At 47.7% G+C, this 26,396-nt stretch overlaps 1 protein-coding gene across 4 annotated transcripts; it reads right to left on the reverse strand.

Moving 5' to 3' along the window:
- Nucleotides 1-568: 568 nt before the first annotated feature.
- Nucleotides 569-24,574, reverse strand: LOC126982895 (neurofilament heavy polypeptide-like). 4 transcript variants are annotated; one of them, XM_050835171.1, is made up of 12 exons: nt 23,641-24,574; nt 20,296-20,377; nt 19,561-19,719; nt 18,742-18,912; nt 16,880-18,231; nt 11,054-11,170; nt 10,832-10,918; nt 9,921-10,147; nt 6,768-7,003; nt 5,983-6,193; nt 3,345-3,472; nt 569-1,303 (listed from the first exon to the last, which is right to left on the reverse strand). In XM_050835171.1, the coding sequence occupies exons 1-12, from the start codon at nt 23,657-23,659 to the stop codon at nt 724-726; spliced, it is 3,369 nt and encodes a 1,122-aa protein (XP_050691128.1). In that variant the 5' UTR covers nt 23,660-24,574; the 3' UTR covers nt 569-723. The 4 variants fall into 4 exon arrangements, with proteins under 4 accessions (XP_050691128.1, XP_050691127.1, XP_050691131.1 ...); XM_050835170.1 differs by having other exon boundaries at nt 18,742-18,975; XM_050835174.1 differs by lacking the exon at nt 19,561-19,719.
- Between the last annotated feature and the right edge of the window lie 1,822 nt (nt 24,575-26,396).

Raw genomic sequence — 26,396 nt, forward strand, 5'->3', positions numbered from 1 at the left:
TTCATAAGGTAGGTAATGAGATACTGGCACGGACCTAAAACGAATCTTAACCGAAGTTTCTTGTAGCAGTTTTAGAGAAAAGCTTAGATAGGAACTTTTAATCAGCATTGTTGATTAAAATGTTGTATTGCACACTGAATCAAGGCTCCGTGGCCACAACACTCGTCGCGGGGGAATCATTCGTCCCCAAACCAGGCCACCACCACCACCACCACTCACGAGGTTTAAAGGTGACGCCTGGAAGCACGGCCCACATAAGCCTGTCAGCCTGAGGGGAGGGGGTTAGTAGGATCGAGAAATTAGTATTTGAAAAGAAAGGTTTGCCTCATAGTGTTTGAATCCCCTGAAGAAGCTTCGGTACAGTGGTCGAGGATTGTATGATGCAGTGAGCTCACCGGGCACAGCGGGTAGTACGGCGGAGTCCTGTGGTGTGTTGAGGTGATCGTGTGCTGTGTTGCGCTGTCATTCACCATGACTTGATCAAGCGTTCGACTCCCGATCGCCAACCAATACTTTCCCTGAATATGCTTTGAGCTCAGATGTGGATTTTTGTGGTAAGGATAGGCCTACGAGAGAGAGAGAGAGAGAGAGAGAGAGAGAGAGAGAGAGAGAGAGAGAGAGAGAGAGAGAGAGAGAGAGAGAGTTTGTTTGTGTTTTTTGTGCGTGTTTGTGTTTTTGTTTGTGTGTGTGTGTGTGTGTGTGTGTGTGTGTGTGTGTGTGCCCTCACAGGTTCATGCCGAACACCACGTTGTACACGGCCTCCTCCTCGCGTTTCACCGTTGCCTTGAACTTGGCCCGCAGGCCGCTGGACTCCACCCGCCGCGAGTCTTCGGTGGTGACGAGGCAAATGAGTCCGTCCATGCCGGAGGTGACGCGGCCCAGGCGGAGGGCAGGGAAGTCTCCGATGTCCCGGACCACCACCGTCAGCATGGCCTTCCCACTCGCGTTCTGGTCGACGATAACGTCTCCACGCTTCAGCCCGCCCTTGGCCGCCGGGAGGCCATGCCCATCCGACACAACTTTCACGTCAGAGAAGCTGACCTTGACGATGGCGGGGGCGGCGGAGGGGCAGACGGACATTGCGGAGGCAGTGATGCGGGTCTTGACTGCGCCGCATGTCATCTGTTGCTCCACCATCGTGATGGCGTCGATTTGTGGGCGGTAGTGGCTCCGACGCAGCAGCGCCGGCGACTTTGTGGCGTTGTTGCGGCGGCGCTTCAGGTAGTCCTCCGCGTGCTCCTCGACGGGCATCACCACCAGCGTCACTTCCACTTCGCGCGGCCCCTCGACGTGCACGAAGTACCTGTGGCGACGACACGGCATGAGTGATGACACGGCAGCATGGGGCAAGGGCAGGACACAGCATGAGGCAATGGCACCCTCCCAAGCCCGCAAGCATTCCCAAGATGACCCTCAGTAAGGTAACAATCATTTTCATCCATTACTAGTTGAGTACAGGACAATAGCCTTTCTCAACGTTCTCCACCTCTCTGATGTTAGTGTACTCCATACTGCTCCATCAAATGTTGATATTTCATCTCTTCACTTGATCCTCTGCCTCCCCTAATTTCTACAATTTATGGGTTGTCACATTGCTACTTTAGTTATCTATCGCTTTCTGTCCCTTCATGTTTTATCCAACATTTGGTAAATTAAGAATAGCGGCTCCTAGCGGGTGTGCATTTAGGGCACGGTGTGGTGGTAATTACAACATTTCTAGCACGTACGACGGGGTTTTGACAAGCAGACAGGCGTATTTATGTCACAAGGGGTGTATTTTTCCACGCTGGCCTCACGATTTCTTCTAAGTCGATGGGCGATGAGACTGCGAGCTGCGGGGTGAAGAAAGGGAAGAGCCCGCGCGGAAAAATACACCCCTTGTGACATAAACACGCCTGTCCGCTTGTCAAAACCCCGTCGTACGTGCAAGAAATGTAATTACCGCCACACCGTGCCCTAAATGCGCACCCGCTGGGAGCCGCTATTCTTAAGCGTTACTCAGCATTTTTCTCTCCATTTCTCTTTTATGCGTTTCTTCGCTTTATCCTTAAACAGTTTGTGAGGCGCCAAGTTTCTGAGCCGCATGTTAGGGCTAGCAGCACACACTGATTGCGCGCCTTTCCCTTCAGGGAGAATGACAGGCTGCTATTCATGACATCGCTGTTTAGCAAAACGACTCCCTCCCATTTTTATTCTCTTTCTGAATTATTTTTCGTTGATTTGGTTTGCATCGCTGATTGAAAGTTGTATTCTTTTAGTCTCTCAAGGATTTCGTTCCCGAATATCGTTTGTTGTCCTGACAACTGATTGTTGAACAGTAGCGTTATTCTTCGTTAGTCTTCAAAACTTACTTTTAGGCTACGTAAACTAACTCGATATTTTTTTCAGGATCGCTCAGTAAGATCATGTCATTTGCGAATCTAAAGTTGTTGGATATTTACAGTCTATCTTGATTTCTATGTCATCTTACTTCTTTCTAAGAAAATCGTGAATAATTTTGGAGATATTATGTCGCCTTGCCAAACACCTTTCTCGACTGAAATATTCTCCCTTTTCTTGTGGAGTTTATTGGTTGCTGTGCTGCCTCTTTAGCTATCTTCCAACATCATGCACGTTTCATCTAAGACATGCCTTCTGAGTACGTGCATGACTGCTGAAGTTTCAGTTTAATTAAATGCTTCTTCATGGCAATGCATAGTGGTTTATATTGTAACCGGATTTTCTTGACAGTTTGGTTAAGGACACGGGGTCAGTTGCTGAGTTTTCACAGCAAAATCCAGCTTGCCTTCGTGGCTGGTTTGAGTCTAGTGTTGCACTTATTATGTTTGTTATGACCTTAATGAAATATTTGTAGGCTACGAGAAGATGAAGTAGTCGGTAGTTCTTAATCTTTTACGTCGTTTTCTTTTTGTTTGTTTGGCTTAACAGAATGGGGCCTTTTTCTGCAGCCTCTAGGAACTATGGAAGTCTGCAAACATGTTGTATATGTTTGAAGTACTTTATTAAAGTATGAAAATCTTCTGCATCTTTTAATGGGTCTTTAGTTAGACCATCTCATCTTGCAATGGCCTCACTCATTCCTTTCAAACCTTTCTTCACTTTGTCTTAAGTTCATCGAATCGTTCTCGTCACCGCAGTCCTTCTGTTTCCCTAATCGTTATACAACTCGGTGATTTTTTTCCGTAACCCAAATTACTTCTTCCGTATTATTTGTGACTTTGCCATTTGAGTCAGCAACAACAGCAGCAGTAGCAGAAGCAGCAACAGTGGTATAAAGTAGTAGTAGTAGTAGTAGTAGTAGCAGAAGCAGCAGTGGTATCAGCAGCATTCGTGGGTCTCCTCACCTGATGACCGGGTTGAGGATGATGTAGGGCACCAGGTTGGACAGCACCACCTGGCGGGCGTTGAAGGGGAAGGGCTGGTCGGTGCCGCCCGTGTTGGAGGCCGCGCCGAAGGGACTCGCGCTCCGCCTCTGTCGACCCAAGGCAACCTCTCTTACTTCCCTTCCTTCCCTTCAGTATTTAATAATGTATCTTTCCTCCCTTCAGTACTTAACAACTTCCCTTCACTGCCATCATTGAAATAACTTCCCTTCCTTCCCTTCAGCACCTCTTAAGCACTACGGAGCCCTGCACATACAATTAACAAAGCTTTCGAAATAATTGTGGGCATTTTCACGGGTAGTCTTATGGGTAGCTAAATGTTCAGAGAGTTGCCCATCTCAAAATTTGATACACTAGCTATTTATTTCGGGCCTAAATATTGTGCTTTTTCATTTGGAGATAGTTTTTATCTTCGAAAACTACTAAAAAGTGACTTATTACAATTTCATCATCCCCCACCACAGCCGCAAAATAGCTCGCAGAGGGTTTAGGGTGGGGGAACATATTTAAACTATCCCAACCGAACTTTACGACCTAACAGCTAACGGGGGGAGCTTCGCCCTCCTCGACCCCCACTTCTAACCCCCCCCCCCCCAAATGTATATGCGACTTATTTCTGCGGGGAGGTATTTCTCGCAACACCGGCTGCACCACCACCGCGGCCGTCGCCAGAACAGTCAAATATGGCGCGCGTAAACAGTGGCAGCCGTAATTATTTCGTAAAACTAGAGAAATACAACAGTAAGTAGAACACCGTAGAATTAATCTAACCTTACCAGGCGAGTGTGGGCCAAATCATTGAGAGTCGTACGCTATCCCTCCCACGCCCGGGCCCACAACACCGAGGCCCGCAAAAAAAAAAACTAACTTTTAAAAAATCGGTAGCAGCGTTTCTATCAATTTGCGATGCATATATATGGGGTTCAAAATGCATGGAATAATGAGATCTAACCCATGGTTAGGGTGAGAAGTACCGCAGTGAGATGGGCAACTCTTCGAACATATACCGTTTTATGACCCTGGTGGAAGTTTGACAAAACCTCTGTGCTATGGACGTGAAAAGACACTCATGAAAACGCGTTTAACATTTTTTTTTTTTTTGGGGGGGGGGGGGTGTCAGGCGCAGTCCCACTGTCAGTTGTCCCATCCTGATCTGCGCATGGGCGGGTTTTGTTTCAAACACAGGGTTGACAGATTTTAACACGGAACCGTGTCACCAGCCGCCTGCCTGTCAGGAACTGTCCCAACCTTTTATTTTTTTTTACAAAACAAAAAGATAAAAAAAGAAGCAAAATTAGCGTATTTTTTCTCAAGTAAATGAAAGGAAAGGGTTGAACTAACTTTTATCTAATGACAAATGTTTTGAATTTAAAAGATGCATGAAATGTGAAAGTTTGTACGTTTCTGCACGCCTCGTACTTCAGTAAATGTGATAAATGAGATGACCGTCACCCCTTGTGCGTCAGTAAATGTGACTGCACAGTATAGTAGTTTGTTGTGTAGGCCTTATCTACTGCATCTACTGCATGTAGGCAATGCGGTCTGTGACAAGTGACAAATATCTGTTAAATATATTCGGATTGGAGTGATACAAATGAGGGATGTCCTTCTGTCTCCTCAGAGTTCTCTTCTGGTTTAACAGAAAGTTCAGTGGATACTCTCCAGTCAGTAATAGCTGAACTGCAGGTCTATAAATTATCAGCCTTGAATTTTGCTATTTTCCCATAAAAACTGGACTGAAGTTTTGGCGCCATCTTGCTGGGGACAAGGGCGGACATGCTCTATTTACCAACACTGTTAGTAAACAATGGCTTCTACACGTGCGCAGATCAAGAGGGACAACAACTGAGAGTGGGACGCGCCTGACGCCACACCGGAAGCGTCTAAGAATACCGACCATATTGATCTCTTTCATTCATTCGCTTCAATACTAAATCACTTTTCTTCCCGTAATAATATCTAACACTCCTTCCCAGCAGTTTCCTTTGATCATTCCCCAACAACTTTTCACCTCCCTCTGCACCTCCAATCTCCCCTCTCTTCCTTTATATCACCATCGTCGTGTCTCATCTTGAATCTAAATTTCGACCCTTCCTTGAACACCACTGCACCATCATAACTTCTGCTGAAATCTAGCCTCAGAAGCATTCCCCTTCCTTACCTCTTTTCCTCAAACTTTTCCTCTCTCCCTTCCTTCCTCCCTTTTACCCTTCCTTATATTCCTTACCTCTCTCTTTCCTTCCTTACCTTTCCCTCTTTACTTCCCCATTCCTTCCCTCCTTCCTTCCTTCCTTCCCTCTTTCCATCTCTACTTCTCTCTTTCCCTTCCTCCTTCCTTATTTCCTGCTCTCATACTTTCCTTCCTTCCTTCCTTCTTCCATCCTCCCTTCCCTCCTTTCCCCCCTCCCTCTTTCCTCCTTTTATTTTTTCTCCCCTTCCTCTTTCCTTCTTTCCCTCCATCCATCCCTCCTTTTACCCGTCCCTTCCTCCTTCATTCCCTCCCTTTACCCCTTCTTCCTTCCTTCCCCTTTCCATTTTCTCTGCCTTCCTTCTATCCATCTTTCTTCCCTTCTTCCTCTATGCACACATCCAAACTTACCGGCTTAGGGGAAGGCGACTCAAGCACTTTGCGATGTGTTTTGCCGCTGGGTTGCATGGATGAAGGGGACGGGGAGGAGGAGGAGGAGGAGGAGGAGGAGGTAATGGCAGTGGTATTGGAAGAGGTTTTGGAGGTTGTTCCGGCGCCCAGGTAAGGTTGGAGGAGGTGACTTAACTGGATCCAATGGGTAGGCATCACCCAGTTTCCCATCCTGACGAAGGGGAGATAAAAGGATGCATGATTCTGATTCCCCGAAGTCCAGGGTTACCAAATTATCGTACTCAGCCACTCAGCTCATCGTATTTTCCGGTTTCTGAGTCACGGCTATCGCAAACAAACGCCAATAAGTAATGCTTTTAACGAGAACTTTAACTGAAATTTCGTTATCAGTGTGGGTTATAAAGTTTTGGGCCCTGGAACTGATAAATGCGATGTTTTGAGTACGATAATTTGACAACGCTGCCGAAGTCCATCTCTTACTCTTAATATTATTCCCGTTCGATCTCCAACCTTTAAAAGATAGTGGGTGTGGGGAGGGAGTGCATAGGGATGTGAAGAAGGTGTGGATATGGGTGTGGAAAGGGCGTGGAAATGGGTGATGAAAGGGCGTGAAAATAGGTGTGGAAATGTGCGTGGAAATGGCGTGGAAATGGGTGTGGAAATGGTGTGGAAATGTGCGTGGAAATGGCGTGGATATGGGTGTGGAAAGGGCGTGGAAATGGGTGACGAAAGGGGGTGAAAATAGGTGTGGAAATGGGCGTGGAAATGTGTACTGACAGCCTTACTTGAGATACACCGTGTCTGAGGGAACGTGCATGTCAGCCAGCAGGGCGCAGCGGGACGCCAGGAACACCAGGTCGCCCCAGTCCTGCTGCCGCGCCTCCCACTGGCCCAGCTGTTGCCTGATCTCGAAGATGTTGGTCCAGCTGCTCACCACGTCCTCCACATCCTTCACCACCTCCGCCAGGTACCGCCCCTCCTCCAGCCGATGACCTATCGCCTCCGTGTCCATCTCCGGGTGCTGCGTGTGGAAATGGGAGCAGGGTTGGGTGTGAAAAGGGTGTGCGTGGAAATGGGTGTGGAAAGGAAGTGGAAATGGGTGTGAAAATGCGTGAGAAAAAGGCATGGAAATGGGTGTAGAAAAAGCGTAAAAGCGTGTGTGGAAAAGGCGTAAAAAGGGGTGTGGAAATTGATGTGGAAGGGCCGCGGAATGGGGTGTAGAAACGGCTTGTAAATGGGTGTGGAAATGAGGGTGAACAGAGCATGGAAATGGATGTTGGCATGGCTGCAGAAACTGATGTAAGAAAAAGCGTGGAAATGGGTGTGAAAGGGGCGTGGAAATGGTTGCGGGAATGGGTGTGAAAAGGGCACGAAAATGGGTATAGAAAGAGCTTGGAAATGGGTTATGAAGGGCGTTTTTTTTCTGCGTTTTCGCCTATGGCGCCGGTAGGCTTTCTTGAATGGGCCTGATGGTCGGCCTCAGCCCGTTGTGGCGCAGGCAAGTGTTTATAGTGGCGCCATTTTGTACTGGCTTATGCTGCCTCCCCCCCCTCCCCCCCGGAGCTCATCTTTGATCCTAGAATCCGGATTGATAGGTGGTCTTCTGGACAGCATGTGGGTAGTCTTAGGCCACTCGGCGGTGACTGAAAATCCCAGTTTGTGGCACCGGGTGGGGCGCGAACCTGCGTTGTCCTGAACGCGGCGCCGTCACGCTACTCATTCAGCCACCGCCTCCCCCTCCTTCCTTATCTCTCTTATTCCCTCACCATCCTGCATCAGCTCATCATTTTCCTCATCCTTTTCTATCCTTCTTATTTTATCCCCTTCTTTATTCATTCCTATCCATATGCCTTCGACCCCACTTTTCTTAAATTTCTTTCCTCAGCCCTCCTCGTATTCCCTCACCCCTTCTTGTCTCACTTCATCTTTTATTCTCCTTCTTCTCTCTGCTCCATCCTATCAAATAGTTAATCAATCTTTGGGGACATATACAGGGGGTGGGGGCGTTTTTTTCTTTTTTTTCTTAATGAAGGCGTCCTTCCCATACCAAATATGCACCTCCCAGCAGGATACAACACCTTTCTCTAGCCACGAAATTTGGCCTTGAGCTCCTCCACTCAGGGTTGTCTCTTATAGAAACAACCCGGTTACCGAGGTCAAATTCAGAGCAGCGTGCCCATGTAGCCGGAGTTGACGTTTACGAACTATGCACTCTCGCGAAGTGATCTCCAATTTGACACAAAGTCATTCCAGGGATATGCCAGATTCTGCGAAAACACATTATCAAAGGCGTCAGTTCAACTCGTAAAGTCACTATTTTGGTGCCCGTGTGTCATAAGCGTAAAGTAGAACAGGGAGCACAAGCTGCTTCAAGATCTGAATCGTTATCCTTCTGTACAGTTATCGACAACGCCATATACTCGTGCTGAACGAGTCCATTACACTTTTCTGCCAAGCCTATTCGCCAGAAGACTTGACGTGGCCCGCCGTTGTTTTGCTCTACGCTACCAAGGTATCGGAAATTTTTCGAAGATCTCGATGTTCTCCCCACGAGCATGAGCAGACTGCACTGTTTCATCTAGTGAGCCTCCAGACACCTGTACCTTGGTCTTGGCCCAGGAAACCTTAAGTCCAAGCAACTTCACCAACTAGTGCAGTGCCTTAAGAGCCATCACCAGAACCTCCAGTGACTTGGCAAAGATTATTGCATCGTCGGCAAAAACAAGGTCAAGAACCCTGGTATTGCAAATAGATGCTCCGAAATGACTTTGAGTCACAAATCTAATTAATGCACAGTCCATACAGGCGTCGAAAAGAAATGAGGCAAGGATGCAACCCGGCTTTACTCCGATGTTTACAAGAGTGAAACTGGATACGCCCCTCCCCCTCTCCACTTCACAGCACTCTGTCCCAGAGTACAAATTCGTCTACGGGTCAACAGTCCTTTCATAGATCTCACGAATATGCAGGAGATCCCGGAGAGCCTGACAGTGCACTGAGTTAACGACACTGGATTCAAGTATCCTCTGTCAAAACATAGATTGGGGTTTCACCAGTACGAGAAACGCTTGGATACGGTCATTTGCCGACATACCGGGCCTTAACATGGACCCCTCATGTCTCTGCAGCATCAGCAACTGGCTGCGAATCATCATAGCAATAGATGGGCAAGCACCTTGCTTGGCACACTAAACAATGTAATACCATGGTAGATGTTACTGTCCTAACGGTCCCCTTTGACATTCCAGATAGGGTCGACTGCCCCACTTTTTTTCAGTCAAGAGGAATGGTATCAGATTGCCATAGGGCAGTCAAGACCTCATGCGATCCGTGGAGCATCGCACCTACAGCTTGGAGCAGCTCAGCACTTATGTTACAATTATTAGCTACCCTTCCACCCCTCAACATTACCTCACCCTCTCTCACCTCGTCAAGAGAAGGTGAGGTTTCATTTGTCACAGGTTCAAGGGCCAGTGCGACGGAGATGAACACCGAGGCCACGTGCAGTAATAACGTATGCCCCCCAACTTTATCTCTACTTTTACTTCCTTCTTTCGGGATGCAGGGGTCCAGGAGGCTTTGCCCTGCACCCGTCATTGGGTGAAGGATTATCCGATGCAAATTCATCACGGGAGCCCGCGCACACACACACACACACACACACACACACACACACACACACACACACACACACACAATAACACACACACACACACACACACACACACACACACACACACACACACACACACACACACACACACACACACACACACACACACACACACACACACACACACACACACACACACACACACACACACACACACACACACACACACACACACACACACACACACACACACACACACACACACACACACACACACACACACACACACACACACACACACACACACACACACACACACACACACCTGCGACGCAAACTTGTGGTAGATGTCCTTGAGCGTGGCGTGCATGGTGCTCAAGATGGTGTAGTGCCTCAGGAGCGCCACGGCCTCGGAGCGCAGGGTGGCCAGGGCGTCCAGGGTGTCGAGGACCTTGTGGTTTTGAGTCTGACTGTGCGCCACCACCGTGCAGTCGCGACACACCACCACGCGGCACTTGGCGCAGTAAAAGTTGAGTGCGGCACCGTGGGGCTCTGTGTTGTGGGGAGAGGGAAAAGGCGTGTGTGACAGATACTTGTGAGGTGAATATGTGTTTGGATAGCTGAAACGGGTATGTGCATGAGGACAGGAGATGAATAGAGGGTGTATGTAAGGGATGATATGGGTAAGTAGTATGAAGTACGAGAATGGAAAGGGAATGTGTGTGAAAGGATAGTTGGGTCACACCAAGTAAAAGCTTAATGCAATATCGAAACTAGGGGGGGGGCTTTAGTTGGAGGGGGGGGGGGGGGGGGGGTCTGTTAGGGATGGGTCACGAATCTTACTTATGAAGCTTAGATCCTCACGTCAGGTGGATGGGTGGGTGGATGCTTAGAGGAAGGGAAAGGAAGGGATACATGTAGGAAATGGTACAGAAGGGTGGAGGAGAAAGCACTAGGGAGTAAGATATAGTGGAGAAAAAGCTTGTATGATTATATTTAATTGCTGATTTACATTCTCTCTCTCTCTCTCTCTCTCTCTCTCTCTCTCTCTCTCTCTCTCTCTCTCTCTCTCTCTCTCTCTCTCTCTCTCTCTCTCTCTCTCTCTCTCTCTCTCTCTCTCTCTCTCTCTCTCTCTCTCTCTCTCAATAAAAGTTTCAATCAGTCAATCAATCAGTCCATCTCTCTCGCTCTCTATCTATCTATCTATCTATCTATTTATCTATCTATCTGTCTCACCGCATATCGCCTGGGTCCTTTCGATTGATCCGGAGCCAAGAGTGTCCTTAAGAATCTTCCTCGGAGGCTTGTTGGGCGGCTGACTCTCTGGGAAATAATAATAAAAAACGCAAGTAAGTAAATAGGTAACAAATGTCAGAATCATCTCCGTAACGTGGCCCACAAGGGAGGAGTAACAAAGAGGCGACAGAGATAAAAAAAAATTAAAAAAATAGACCTCACCGTGCCCACTCTTAGCCTGAGGTTCTGTTTTCGTCGCTGCTGCTGCTGACGATGATAATGATACCTGCGCCTCCGAGTCCCTGAACGTGATCCTCGACGAACTGGCGTTGCGAATCACTGAAAGATTACAAACACGTGTTGGCGAATGGAAGCCGTGAAGGAAGAGATGAAAAAGGACATTAATTTTGATGGGAGAGGGAGGATGATGATGATGATGATGATGATGATGATGATGATGATGGGGAGGAGGAGGAGGAGAAAGAGGAGGAAGAGGAGGAGAAGAAGGAGGAGGAAGAAGAGGAGGAGTAATGGGACGGAGCAAAGAAAAAGAAAAAAAAAGAAATGGAAAAAGTAAAAGAATATGAGGAAGTGAGGAAGAAGAGAAAGAGAAAGAAGGAGAGGAAGAGAAAGGGGAAAAAAAGAGAATGGAGAAGCAAAAGAAGACGAAAATGAAGACGAAGGCGAAGGAGAAGAAGAAGAAGAAGGAGGAAGAGGAGCAGGAGGAGGAGGAGGAAGAAGGGAAAAAAAGATAAAGAAGCAATAGAAGACGAAAATGAAGACGAAGACGAAGGAGAAGGAGGAGAAGGAGAAAGAGGAGGAGGAGGAGGAACATACCCTTCTGCCGCAGAATAACACAGCCCTCATCGTCACTGCTGCTGCTGGTTGAGCCCTCCATCACAGCACCGCCACCACAGCACAGGCGGCCCTCCCTCCCTCCCTTCCTCACAGCACGATCACAGCAGGCACAGCAGAAAAACAGAGCCCGTCACATCAGCAGAAAGCAACGCCGTGACAGCAGGAGAAAAGAACCCCACAACACAGCACGTCACTGCAAACAAACCCGGATCTCTTTCTTCGACCTACATCCTCTGCGGCACTACAACAAACTTCCCGACAAACAGTGCCTCACAACGCCCTTATTCTGCGTCCTTCGAGTCCTTAACGGCACTCCTTTGACCCCGTGCGCCACAAAGGTCAGCGGCACTCTCTCCACCTCTCACTCCACCTCTTGTTCAGTGCCACAACCGCCACGACCCGCGCCCATCCACAACGCCTTGCCAGTGCCAGCCTCGAATGGGCCTCCTTACCGCTGTTTTTCCTCTGAACTTTGATACCAACTTCCTTCCTCCCTCCCTTACATCGCTGCCACGTGACGATTAGCTTCGTGATTCTCTCTCTCTCTCTCTCTCTCTCTCTCTCTCTCTCTCTCTCTCTCTCTCTCTCTCTCTCTCTCTCTCTCTCTCTCTCTCTCTCTCTCTCTGTTACTCCCTATCCCTCCACCGCTTCTTCGACTCCTTCCTACTCCGCCTGTGCCCTTCCCTTCGCATCGCTCCCTTCCCTTATTACCTCTCTGGGACGTAGTATTAAACATTTCGGCGCCCACGCACACATGTCTGACAAGGCTTTCGTCGGAGTTTTGAGCATTTCCAGGGATAGTTTAATGGCCCTGCTCAAAGTTGCCAGATTGTCGTACTCAGCCTCTTACATTTACCGACTTCCGAATCAAAAACTGTCTCGTGGACCCCAATAAGGAGATTCACTTAAAATTATCGTTAAAATAGTTAATTCCTGATGTTTCTTGGCAATAGTTAGGCGCCAGAAACCGGTAAATACTATGCTCTGAGTACGACGATCTGGCAACGGTGGCCCTGCTGGTAGTTTGATCATTACTCTGTGCCATGAACCTACAATAACACTCATTCTAACCCGACTGATCTTCTTTTTGACCTTTGTAAATAGTTGACTTGAAAGATGGAAACGTTTCATGAATACCAACCTCCATCCTGACCTCTCTTATCCTTACTACCCCTTCCTGTACGTCCTCTCCCGCTTTTATTTTTCTATCTTATATATTTCTCTTTTTTTTGTCCTCTCGGTTTTCTCTCATTTAACCTTCATTCACCCACGCTTGTTATCTATGTATTTCTCCTCCCGAGACTCTCCTACTATCTCTTTTTATCATTTCCTCTTCCCTCCCTTCCTCCCTCCCTCCTTCCCCCGACCCATTCCTTCCAGCCCCGTGTATCCTCCGGCCTCCTCCCCCTTTGTTATGCGCCCCCTCCCCCCCCCCCTTCCCCCTGCCCCTCCCACCTCACGATACCGTAATCTTTGTGTTATCATCCTCGGCTTCCGCTGTTGGGAGTTGACGAAGAGGATATCCCATCTCAAAAATGTTCGTCTATCTTTGAATTCTTTATAAATAACATGTTACAGTTTCAGACTTCAGTTTCAGGATCGTCTCTTTTTGTTTTAATAGTTTGTTTGTCGTTTTGTTTTGTTTTGTTGATGCAGAGGAGCAATGGAGGGAAAGGATGAGATGTTATTGTGTATGCTGTGGTTAAGTTTGCATTGGTGTGGTACGTGTTTGTTGATTGGTGGTAAATATGTATTGATTAAAGAGAGGAGAGGCCGGTGAAGATGTCTGTGAGTGTGTGTGTGTGTGTGTGTGTGTGTGTGTGTGTGTGTGTGTGAGAGAGAGAGAGAGAGAGAGAGAGAGAGAGAGAGAGAGAGAGAGAGAGAGAGAGAGAGAGAGAGAGAGAGAGAGAGAGAGAGAGAGAGAGAGAGAGAGAGAGAGAGAGAGAGAGAGAGAGAGAGTTTCCTTTGGTTGAAGGGAGGAAATGCAGGGCAATACATATAGAGATATATAGGAAGAACAGGTACCAGGAGGCCTGTTGGTCTATGGCGAGGGTATCTGCTGAGCTACTGCTACTGCTGACAGACTATACGTGTGTCAGGACAGGATAAAACCGAAAAAGGCTCCTCCCCCACCACCTTTCCCTCCGGCAACGCCCCGGCAGGATAGAAGGCAAACAACATGGGAATTTTACAGGAAGGAAAGAAATGATAGAAGACTGTCCTAGACTAACACTACAGCTTGCCAAACCTATATGCGTATATGTTTTTTTTTTTGGGGGGGGGGTTACATATATACTTGAGCCGGTTTTCCTGTTTAGCTTCTTTATCTGAGAGATACGGAGAAAATCCCAGTAAAAAACTATTTCCGTGACGTACCTATTTAATGATGACTTGAAATTGTCTACACTTCTGAACCAACTACTGAGGGTGGGAGTCTGTTCTGTTCCAGTGGCCGACAACTCGAATATTGAAATAGTTTCTACGTGCTAGTGTGTTGCATCTCTGTCCTTTTAGTTTCATTCCGTTACTTCGTGTTACTGTTGAGTGACTTATTTCGAAAGGGCTGTTTGGATTTATATTATTAGTGTCAAATCTATTCGATATTTTAAAGATTTCGATCAGGCCCCATAATCCTTCGCTTATTGAGAGAAAACAAATCTAACCAACTCTGTCTTTCTTCATATGATTAGTTACGAAGCGCTGGGATTTGCTTAATCGCTCGTGGTTGTGATCTCTCCAGTCTGTATGACTCGGCGACCAGAGCTGACTAGCATATTCTAGGTGTAGCCTCAACAGTGCCATGTGTAGGCTTTTCATTACGTCTTGCGATATGTGATTAAAGTTTCTAAATCAGTATTGAGCCTGACATCATATTAGCTATGTTACTCTCTGCTGTACGATGATCGCTCATTTTGAGATTCCTTCTTTTGATGACGCCGTGATCTTTTTCGTGGTTAACATTCACGAGCTACCGATCGTTCATTTTTTATTAAAAGTTCGGATTTTTTTGTCTCCAATGTACATGACCTTACATTTCTTAGTGTTACAACACATTTCCCAAGTGTTACTTTACCTCCTAATTTGGTATCATCTTCGAATTTGGCTACTTTTGCTAAGTGGTAATTCTCCAGACCATTTATATATAATTAGAAACGCGTTGCCAGCAGGATCGATACAAGGCATGCCAATATAGTCTGTCACGAGAGCTGGCGGGGATAATCCTTCAGGGAGGGCTTCACGGATTTGGTATCATTCCCTGAAGGAGTATCCGAGCCAGCTCTCGTGACACCGACTATAGTTACTTTGATCCAATCAGGTCCTGCGCCGTTCAAAGCCACTCATTGTTGCCGGTCTGTGAGTCAACCTTTGTCGAACGCTTCCTGAAAATCTAAATGAGTTATCTCATTGGGTGCTCGGACATTTTGATTTGCATAAACATCGTTAAAAAAAAGCTAGTAGATTTGTTAGCAAAGGTCTGTTATCACGAAAACTATGTAGATTATCGGTTATTAAGGAAGGCAACCATTTTGTCTCTTGTTTTCGAATGTTTTTATTAGGACTGACGTAAGGCTAATGGGACGGTAATTTAAAGCCTGTTTTTTGTCACCTTTTTTGAAAATCGGGGTGATACTAGCTCTCTTCCACGCGCAGGGCAGCCTACTCTTGCGTTGGAAGGTGCTGCGTTGAAAAGCAAGGTTATGGGACTTCCCAGTTGAGCGCTTCACTCCTTTACCCTACCCTTACCCTTACCTTTACCTTTTGATTCATTTTTTTGTAAACACCTCACACCTATACGCACCTCGCTCGGATCTATTTCGTTAATGGCAAGTTGGTGTTCCCCAGAACCTTGGAATGTTCTTGTTGACGCAGGGAGGATGTTGATAGCTTTGTGTGTGTGTGTGTGTGTGTGTGTGTGTGTGTGTGTGTGTGTGTGTGTGTGTGTGTGTGTGTGTGTGTGTGTGTGTGTGTGTGTCCTTCCGTTGAAGAGAGGAAAGGTCAGGGTGTGTGTGTGTGTGTGTGTGTGTGTGTGTGTGTGTGTGTGTGTGTGTGTGTGTGTGTGTGTGTGTGTCCTTTCGTTGAAGAGAGGAAAGGTCAAGGTGTGTGTGTGTGTGTGTGTGTGTGTGTTTACGTCATATATATGTGTGTGTGTGTGTGTGTGTGTGTGTGTGTGTGTGTGTGTGTGTGTGTGTGTGTGTGTGTTTACGTCATATATATGTGTGTGTGTGTGTGTGTGTGTGTGTGTGTGTGTGTGTGTGCCTTCCTCTTTATAGGCTGCTTTCAAAAGTAAATAACAACGTTCGGCCGCACCGACCATAACGACTATAAAAAAAAATTAATCCCAGGGCTGCTGAAGACGACCTCACACACTCTTTGAAAGCACAGAACGGAGCAGTGGTTGGGAACGCGAAGAGGAGGCGAACCTACGAAGGGATTCAAAGCGATGTGGGTCACAAGACGATGGAGAGGAAGAAAAAAAGAAAAGAAGAACAAGAAGGAGAACAAGAATGAGAACAAATAGATCAAGAACAAGAACAAGAAGAAACACCACCACCACCACCACCAACAACAACAACAACAACAACAGCAACAGGCGGTGGGGGTAGGCGGTGGCTGAACGGATAGCAAGACGGCCCCGCGTTCAGGAGGACGCGAGTTCAATCCCCGACCGGTGCCACCAAGCTGGGATTTTTCAGCCGCCGCCGAGTGGCTTAAAACTGCCCACATGCTGTCCAGAAGACCACCTATCAACCCAGACTCTAGATTCTAGGATTAAAGATGAGCTCCGGAAGGGCAGCATGAGCCAATGCAAGATGGTGCCACTATAAACACTCGCCTGCGCCAGAACGGGCTGGGCCGACCATCAGGACCCACCGGGAAGAAGCCTTGGACCGACCATCAGGATCCACCGGGAAGAAGCCTACCGGCGCAATAGGCCACGACTTAAAAAAAAAAAAAAAAAAAGGTGCACAAGGGGAAAGATAATGCGCGCTATTGTTTTCTGATTTAAGTATCTTTGACCCAACTAAAAAAAAAGGGGGGGGGGGGGGTAAAATACTGTCCCACTTCTAGAAACCCAAAAGTGAACAGTGTTGTATGTTGCGTCGTAAAGTTGCTGTGACACTTTTTTCCCCTTTTTTTTTATCTATTTATTTACGTGTGGTACCCTTTTTCTTTGCTGGTTGTACTCACGTTTCTGATGCTCGTGGTGCGGGGCAATGGGAGGCTTTCTGGACAGCAGCTTGGCCTTGGCTGTCTTGAACTCCTTTAGTTTCCCGATGTGTCTCGTCCTCTCCTTGCCCCTCCAGAACCTCGGTAGTGGAGTCTCCAGAATCCCTGCACTGACCCTGACCCCTTCCGCAGAATTTTCTGTAAACCTCGCGCCCTTGACCTCCGGAGACCCCTCAATACTGCTCTCAAGGATATTGTTCAGGGAAGCGCTTTTCTTCAGGCTAATGTCTTGTTCCTTGTTTGTGGTTCTGTACTGCACTTGGTCCTCATTGCTACTCGCCGCACCCTCGCTATTCCTTGCTTTGTTTCCTAATCTCGGGGGCTTCGCAGGGGGAATCTTCTTTATGTCCTCTTCCTTGCCCGTATCATCCTTGGGTCTGGCGGGCCAAGGATCCGTTATTTTGATCACCGCGTTTCCATCTGTCTCTTCCGTCTCAAGATTCAACCTGGAGGTTTGGTTTTCGTTTATTACGTTGGTCTCGCTTTCTATGACATCCTCCGCAGCAGTCTCGTTGGGTCTTGATTGGGGCTGCTCCAGCTCAGCTTGAGTCCCGCTCATCCCCGTAGGTCTAGGCAGGATCCTGGCGGAATGAGAGGAGGGTCGCAGCATGCCTCTCTCCTCGCCTGTCTTTGTCTCGTCCGACTCAGACTCTCTAACCTCTGTCTGTTGTTCCTTATACGGAGATGTCTCGCCCTGAGGTATTCCTTCATGTAAACCCTCAGGAGAAACAGTTTTCTCCTCACCGCCTGGAGGCAAATCTTTTTGCAAACTCCTGCGAGAATTCTTATCTCTCTCCGCACTGGGGGAGTCGGGGTCGCTGCAGGAGCGGCCGAGGTTGCTGTAGATGCTGCCGAGGCGGGAAATCTTAGGCGGGAATATGAATGTACTTTCATGGTCGTCCTCGCCAGTGTTGCACGCAGGGGAGGAAAGAGCCAGCCCTGCGCCATACGCCGAGGTGGAGGAGGAGGAGGAGGAGGAGGAAGTGCTACGACGTCGTTGTGAGATCGAGGCGGGACTGAAAGGATAGGATGAAGAGAAGGAGTTGGAGGAGGAGGAGGAGGAAGAGGAGGAAGAGGAGGAGGAGGAAGGGTGTCGCTCTGTGGCTGAGGAAGGACGTAAAGGTAAAGAAGAGGCCATGAAGGAGCTGAGGGGAGATGAAGGTCCAGGAGGAGAGGTGGGAATAGCGGGAGAGGGGGGACTAAGGGCAGGGGGCGGGAGGAGGAGACGCAGCGGGCCACATGGGGAGGATGGGCCGAGGGGAGAGTTCCGGCGGTCCTTCGTCTGTGGCTCTTCGCCGTTCGTGGAGGTTCCGCTGTTCAAGTAGAGAAAAACAAGGAAAAGCAGTGTTAAAAGATGCGAAACTTTAGAAAGCGTGATCAAAAGAAAATACAAATGAGAACGAGTAGCATGACCAGCAGTGTTTCGTAGAGCAAACTGACACACTATGGATGACGTAAATAAATAAACATATATCAGATCATAAAAATAACGCTATCATGCAGACCACTGAGCTCTATACATGGCGTGGCTGCAGCGTTGCCAAATTGTCGTACTCTGAACATTGCATTTATTTTATTTCATTCATTTTTAGGCTTGAAGACTGCCGCAACCACACAAACAACGATAGAATATTAAAGTTAGCGTTAAAACTGTTATTTATTGATGCTTTTCGTGTTTTTTGCTTTAGTTATCGGTCAGAAATTATGACAATGCAATGCGATGAGTACGATAATTCACGCTGTCTCAGGGAACATTGAAGTAAAAAAACGTAACAGACGATGAAGCAACAAAGAAACGGGAGAGTAAACCAATGCTTCCTTACCATGCCTCGGCTCCGTTGAAAACACCATCATCACCCTCGTCCTCTAGCGAGCAGGAAGCAGGTACACCATCCTCCTCCCCTTCTTTGTCGTCCCCTACGCCATCCTCCTCCTCGTTCCTCTGCGTCCCCTCCATCTCCTCCCGCCTCTCTTCTCCCTCTGCTTCCTCCACTCTGGCGGGAGGAGGAAGAAGGCCCTCATCAGAGTTGACATTTTCCTCCACAGCCAAGGGACACCTGCCGGACAGCATTAAGGGACTATTACACTGGGCAAATTTTCCGTGGATCTTCAGTCAAACCACGATTTCCGCTGGCGTGGTTCTCCTATTTCCGTGGTTTTCTGACGTGTCCATGATCTTCCAAAGCTACGGTAGATTTCACCAAAGGAAGACGGTATTACTCACCATCATCATCAGCAGCAATAACAAGAAACAACTGAGAATCACGCCAGCGGAAATCGTGGTTTGACTGAAGATCTACGAAGAATTTGCCCAGTGTAATGTAACAGCCAACGTTGCCAGATTGTCGTACTCAGCTTCTCCATTTTTCCCGATTTCAGGCTAAAAAAATGTTCCACCCACAAAACTAACGACACCTATTTATATTTATTCCTAAAAGTGTTAATTATAGAGGGTTTTTTGTAGTTATTATGCGTTAGAAATGGGAAAATCTTGTCCGGTGAGTACGACAGCGTGGCGTCCCTGGTAATAGCTCTCTCTCTCTCTCTCTCTCTCTCTCTCTCTCTCTCTCTCTCTCTCTCTCTCTCTCTCTCTCTCTCTCTCTCTCTCTCTCTCTCAGGTGACTCCCAAAGGGGTCACTCACCTGTCTATGGAGTCGCCGTTGGTTTCACAGGTGGAGGTGGCCTGGGAGGGCTCGTGAGGCAGTGGAAGGGCGGGGAAGGTGGGGAAGAAGGCGGCGAGCTGGTCATCATCAAAGAGATTCGAGCTGTCGTAGGAGGGCGTGAGGGAGGGCGAGAGGGGACTGTCAGGCGGGCAGGGCGAGGGGCGAGGGGAGGGCACGGGTGAGGAGAGCGAGAAAAAGGCTAATCAATTAATAGTTCAGCGAGTTTTAATGTACACAACAATAATCCACAACCACGAATGAACACAAAGGCCATATAATAATAAAAGAACATAAGAACATAAGGAGCCAGCCTGGTCGGCCTACACGGGGCAGCTTCTGCATCTTCTATACCTAATGCCAACTATCCTCCATATTCATTTATTTGCCTCACCTTCTCTTGAGGGTATCTAGCGTATTATTCAACACGTAACAGTTAAACCTGCCTCATTCATCCACTACTCTACAAGTAAATCGATTAGTGTGTGTGTCTACAGTGAATCTGAATTTTCTTTAACCTAAACTGACTATGATTTATTTAGGAGCAGTTAGTAGCGGACTTTTTTTCTCATTATTGTTATCTTTTTTTTTACGCCCTTGCAATGTCGCCTCTGCTGTAAAAAAAAAAAATATGTATACGAGTCCTTCCCAGCTCTTTCATTATCAGAATCTTACTGACATCCCCGTGGGCCTACACACACACACACGCACACACACCTGCAGTTGGAGGGCTTGTGGCTCCTGGGTGGGCGTGGTCGCGTCGCCGTCAAGCAGGGAAGCAGGTGGGGAGGCTCTGTGTCTGTGGGGGAAAGGAGAGGCAGGTAGTGCTGTGGGGAGGGACGGAGGGAGAAGCTAGTGGATTACTGTGTGGAGGGACGGAGGGAAGGAGGGACAAGTGGATTACCGTGTGGAAGTAAGAACCAAGGGGCAAGTGGATTTATGTGGAGGGGGATAGGGAGGGAGTGAAGGACAGGTGGTTCGCTGTATGGAGAGAGAGTAGGAGTGAGTGAGGGGCAGGTGGACTGCTCTGTGGAGGGAGAATGGAAGGGAGGGACTCCCTCCCTTCCATTCTCCCTCCACAGGGCAGTTGGATTACTATGTGGAGGGAGAGATAATTGGGAGGGAGTGGGGGCAGGTGGATTACTGTGTGGAGGGAGAATGGGAGGGAGTGAGGGGCAGGTGGAGTAATGTGTGGAGGGAGAATGGGAGTGAGTCACAGGTGGAGTACTGTGTGGAGGGAGAAAATGGGAGGGAGTGAAGGGCTGGTGGATTACTGTGTGGAGGGAGAATGGGAGGGAGTGAGGGACAGGTGGAGTACTGTGTGGAGGGAGAAAATGGGAGGGAGTGAAGGGCTGGTGGATTACTGTGTGGAGGGAGAAAATGGGAGGGAGTGAAGGGCTGGTGGATTACTGTGTGGAGGGAGAAAATGGGAGGGAGTGAAGGGCTGGTGGATTACTGTGTGGAGGGAGAAAATGGGAGGGAGTGAGGGGCAGGTGGAGTACTGTGTGGAGGGAGAAAATGGGAGGGAGTGAAGGGCTGGTGGAGTACTTTGTGGAGGGAGAAAATGGGAGTGAGTGAGGGGCAGGTGGAGTACTGTGTGGAGGGAGAATGGGAGGGAGTGAGGGACAGGTGGAGTACTGAGTGGAGGGAGAAAATGGGAGGGAGTGAAGGGCTGGTGGATTACTATGTGGAGGGAGAATGGGAGGGAGTGAGGGGAAGGTGGATTACTGTGTGGAGGGAGACTGGGAGGGAGTGGGGGCTGGTGGATTACTGTGGAGGGAGAAATGGGGGGAGTGAAGGGCTGGTGGATTTCTGTGCGGAGGGAGAAAATGAGAGGGAGTGAAGGGCTGGTGGATTACTGTGTGGAGGGAGAAAATGGGAGGAGTGAAGGGCTGGTTGATTACTGTGTGGAGGGAGAATGGGAGGGAGTGAAGGGCTGGTGGATTACTGTGTGGAGGGAGAAAATGGGAGGGAGTGAAGGGCTGGTGGATTACTGTGTGGAGGGAGAAAATGGGAGGGAGTGAAGGGCTGGTGGATTACTGTGTGGAGGGAGAAAATGGGAGGGAGTGAAGGGTAGGTGGAGTACTTTGTGGAGGGAGAAAATGGGAGGGAGTGAAGGGCTGGTGGAGTACTGTGTGGAGGGAGAAAATGGGAGGGAGTGAAGGGCTGGTGGAGTACTTTGTGGAGGGAGAAAATGGGAGGGAGTGAAGGGCTGGTGGAGTACTGTGTGGAGGGAGAAAATGGGAGGGAGTGAAGGGCTGGTGGATTACTGTGTGGAGGGAGAAAATGGGAGGGAGTGACGGGTAGGTGGATTACTGTGTGGAGGGAGAATGGGAGGGAGTGAGGGACAGGTGGAGTACTGTGTGGAGGGAGAATGGGAGGGAGTGAGGGACAGGTGGATTACTGTGTGGTGGGAGAAAATGGAAGGGAGTGAAGGGTTGGTGGATTACTGTGTGGAGGGAGAAAATGGGAGGGAGTGAAGGGCTGGTGGATTACTGTGTGGAGGGAGAAAATGGGAGGGAGTGAAGGGCTGGTGGAGTACTGTGTGGAGGGAGAAAATGGGAGGGAGTGAAGGGCTGGTGGATTACTGTGTGGAGGGAGAAAATGGGAGGGAGTGAGGGGCTGGTGGATTACTGTGTGGAGGGAGAAAATGGGAGGGAGTGAAGGGCTGGTGGATTACTATGTGGAGGGAGAATGGGAGGGAGTGCGGGCCAGGTGGAGTACTGTGTGGAGGGAGAAAATGGGAGGGAGTGAAGGGCTGGTGGAGTACTGTGTGGAGGGAGAATGGGAGGGAGTGAGGGGCAGGTGGATTACTGTGTGGAGGGAGAATGGGAGGGAGTGAGGGACAGGTGGAGTACTGTGTGGAGGGAGAAAATGGGAGGGAGTGAAGGGCTGGTGGATTACTATGTGGAGGGAGAATGGGAGGGAGTGAGGGGCAGATGGATTACTGTGTGGAGGGAGACTGGGAGGGAGGGAGTGGGGGGCAGGTGGATTACTGTGTGGAGGGAGAAAATGGGAGGGAGTGAAGGGCTGGTGGATTACTGTGTGGAGGGAGAAAATGGGAGGGAGTGAAGGGCTGGTGGATTACTGTGTGGAGGGAGAAAATGGGAGGGAGTGAAGGGTAGGTGGAGTACTGTGTGGAGGGAGAATGGGAGGTAGTGAGGGACAGGTGGAGTACTGTGTGGAGGGAGAAAATGGGAGGGAGTGAAGGGCTGGTGGAGTACTGTGTGGAGGGAGAAAATGGGAGGGAGTGAGGGACAGGTGGAGTACTGTGTGGAGGGAGAATGGGAGGGAGTGAGGGACAGGTGGAGTACTGTGTGGAGGGAGAAAATGGGAGGGAGTGAAGGGCTGGTGGAGTACTGTGTGGAGGGAGAAAATGGGAGGGAGTGAAGGGCTGGTGGATTACTGTGTGGAGGGAGAAAATGGGAGGGAGTGAAGGGTTGGTGGATTACTGTGTGGAGGGAGAAAATGGGAGGAAGTGAAGGGCTGGTGGATTACTGTGTGGAGAGAGAGATGACTGGGAGTGAGTGAGGGTCAGGTGGATGCTATGTGGAGAGGGACAGACAGGGGTTATATGAATTTCAGTTACCAGGGACTGTTATTTAGGTATACAATTCTTCTTTGTTATTACTTTATCACTAGCTTAGTTCTCTGCTATTGGCCGCCTTCATGTGACGCCTAATCTTGGTATGTTACTGCGACCTTATCTTCTTTGCATTTCTTTAGTTGCTGGATTTGCTGACTATAATAATTAATTGGGTGGTGAAGCATATATTTTTCTATCACTTCCTCTTTAGAAGTCTGCTGTGCTCTTCACGTGGTCAAATATATAAATTAACTAACAAATCATCTAGCTAGGTAATAATGTGTGTGTGTGTGTGTGTGTGTGTGTGTGTGTGTGTGTGTCTCTCTCTCTCTCTCTCTCTCTCTCTCTCTCTCTCTCTCTCTCTCTCTCTCTCTCTCTCTCTCTCTCTCTCTCTCTCTCTCTCTCTCTCTCTCTCTCATAAACTAACCGAACAGAACAATGAAGCTATTATGTATTTGTGATAACTGTATATTTACCTTCATTGTTGTTGTTCATTGTTTCTTTTCTTTTGCTTCTTCTTTTTCTTCCTTTTCTTCTTCTTCTTCTTCTTCTTTTTATTCTTTTCTCACTTCGTTTTGAAAAGTCGCAGTTTGCCACCTCTCGTATTTTCTGTCTTGCAACATTTTTCTCAATATTTTCTAACTTTTTTTTCCCACATATATGATTCTAATGGTGGATCCCCATACACGTTTGCAAGCACCATAATAGCGTCACACCATTATTGAGGGAGTGTCATGGTGATAGTGGTGGTGATGGTGGTGGTGGTGGTGAGGATGTCTTTGTGGTGATGACGGTGATGAATTAAGGAGGTGCAGGAAACATTAAAGAGGAGCGGAGGTGGTGATGGTGATGACTATTGAAGTTGTGATGACGTACGTATTGTTGTTTAGCTGAGAATGATAGTGATGATGTGTGATAAGTGTGGTGAGGGTGACCAGACAGTGAATGAGTATGATGATCTGATGGTGATTTGGATGATGATGAGGTCTGAGAAGTGTGGTGATGGTGACGAGACTAGGTATGGTGATGTGTTAGTGCTGCGGTGATGATTATGGTGATGAGGTGTGCGAAGTGTAGTGATGTATTGATTCTACGGTGATATGGGATGATGAAGTGAGTGCATGTTTGAAAAGGTGAGTGAAGTGATATGGTGTTGTGAGGAGGAGTGTGATGAGTGTGGCTGTGATGATGCAGTGCAGGGACGTGGTGGTGAGGATGGTGTGGGTTTGTGGTGTGGTGTCTGGCGGCTCACAGGGCTACAGGATGGATTGGTGTGGCGTCGTCAGGGTGTGAGGGCGTGGGGGCGTTGTGAGGGCGTGTGGAGACGTGTAGAGGGATAGCGGTGGCGTGGGGCAGCGGAGAGAGACTGGCAGCGAGGATGACACACACACACACATCCGTCCCTCCTCATCAGAAAACTAAGATACTTCACACACACACACACACACACACACACACACACACACACACACACACATCCGTTCTTCCCATAAGAAACGAAGGTACTTCACACACACACACACACACACACACACACACACACACACACACACACACACACACACACAGGATGATTTGTCACCGGAAAAGCATACAAACCAGCTGTATATTTGGAGACACTTACAATATGTTAAAGAATAATATAAAAATGGCATTTCACTACCTGAATCAAAGACACGCCAGTCCTCGTCGACTGACCGACTTGGTCGGCGTTAACCGAGAGTCGGTGTGTCGGCCCCCTCTTCACGGGCCATCACTCGACAAAGGCCCACGGTCCCTCCGCTGAAGGACAAATCTTTCAACAACAACAACAACAACAAATTACCTGAATAAAGATACGATTAAATTAATAACTCCAATGATTGGGCCAAAACTGGGATATGCAAAAGACGTGTGGTCTCACAAGTTGAAATTCGTGAAGAAACTGAAGAAAATACAAAAAATAGTCACCAAGATGGGACCTAAACTGGAGGACCTAACCTATGAAGAAAGGTATAAAGAAATGCAGTTGTTTACACGAAGAAAGATGAGAGAGAGCGGTGACGTAATTACAGTATAATAAAATTATGACTGACCTAGAAGAAGCAGATAACAAAGACTGGAAAACGGGAAGTGAAGACAAAAGTTACGAGGTCATAAGCAAACAAAATGAGAAAGGAAACGTATCTTAATGTCACAAAGAAGTACAGTTTTCCCCACAGAAATAGAAATACGTACCCGGAATGAATTAAAAGAAGTTCTTGGGGCTAAATAATATGTTCAGAAATGTTGAAAAACTGGACAAATATTGATATGAAAACATGACCACACGTGTAGTTCAGGACCTGTATACAACAACGAGGTAAATACAACTAAATAATTACACACACACACACACACACACACACACACACACACACACACACACACACACACACACACACACACACACACACACACACACACACACACACACACACACACACACACACACACACACACACACACACACACACACACACACACACACACACACACATATACATACATATTTGGTATCAAAAGAAAGCAAATTAAATGTATTATTCATAAATGGGAAGAAGTAGGGTTGAATACTAAATTAAATAAAAAAATAACATGTATAATAAGGCTTAATATAGGTTGATTTATATAGTGAAATAATTATATATAAAAAAGTAGCTTTTTATATAGATATCTTAAAATGACTTTAATACAAAATAGTCAACATATTGAAGTGTTCATATATGAATTTTTATGCAGATATATTAATTTTTGTGGCGTCAGGAAGGTTTTTCGTCGCGGCGCGTGAAATGAGTCAGATTCGACGAATTTTCGTCGCGACTTCTGGTCAAGCTCGAGCAAAAACTATTGAAGCTAGGAAGGCGTGCTTGGTGTCAAATGAAAGCTCTATTAATACAAATTGATAATCAGAAAAAAATGGAAAACACTAAATACATAAAAAAAGTTATAAGCAAAAAACTAGGACGTGTCCAAATCGCCGAAAAACAGGCTATTTTGTGACGGCTCGACGACAAAATTGGAATCGAGCTATCAAAAAATCCTTCGAGCTGGTCAAACTACATTGCCAAGAGGGGCTACATGGCAAAGTACAGCCTTCTAAAGGTAATAGCAATGCCACACAAAAGAGAAAAACGTCAAAGTGTCAGGAGATCGTCAAAATCGCTCTCAAAAGGGTTTACGTTTCGAGCTCTAGCGACGAAACTACTGGGAG

Source organism: Eriocheir sinensis, chromosome 52 (assembly GCF_024679095.1).
Source record: "Eriocheir sinensis breed Jianghai 21 chromosome 52, ASM2467909v1, whole genome shotgun sequence".
Lineage (NCBI taxonomy): Eukaryota > Metazoa > Arthropoda > Malacostraca > Decapoda > Varunidae > Eriocheir > Eriocheir sinensis.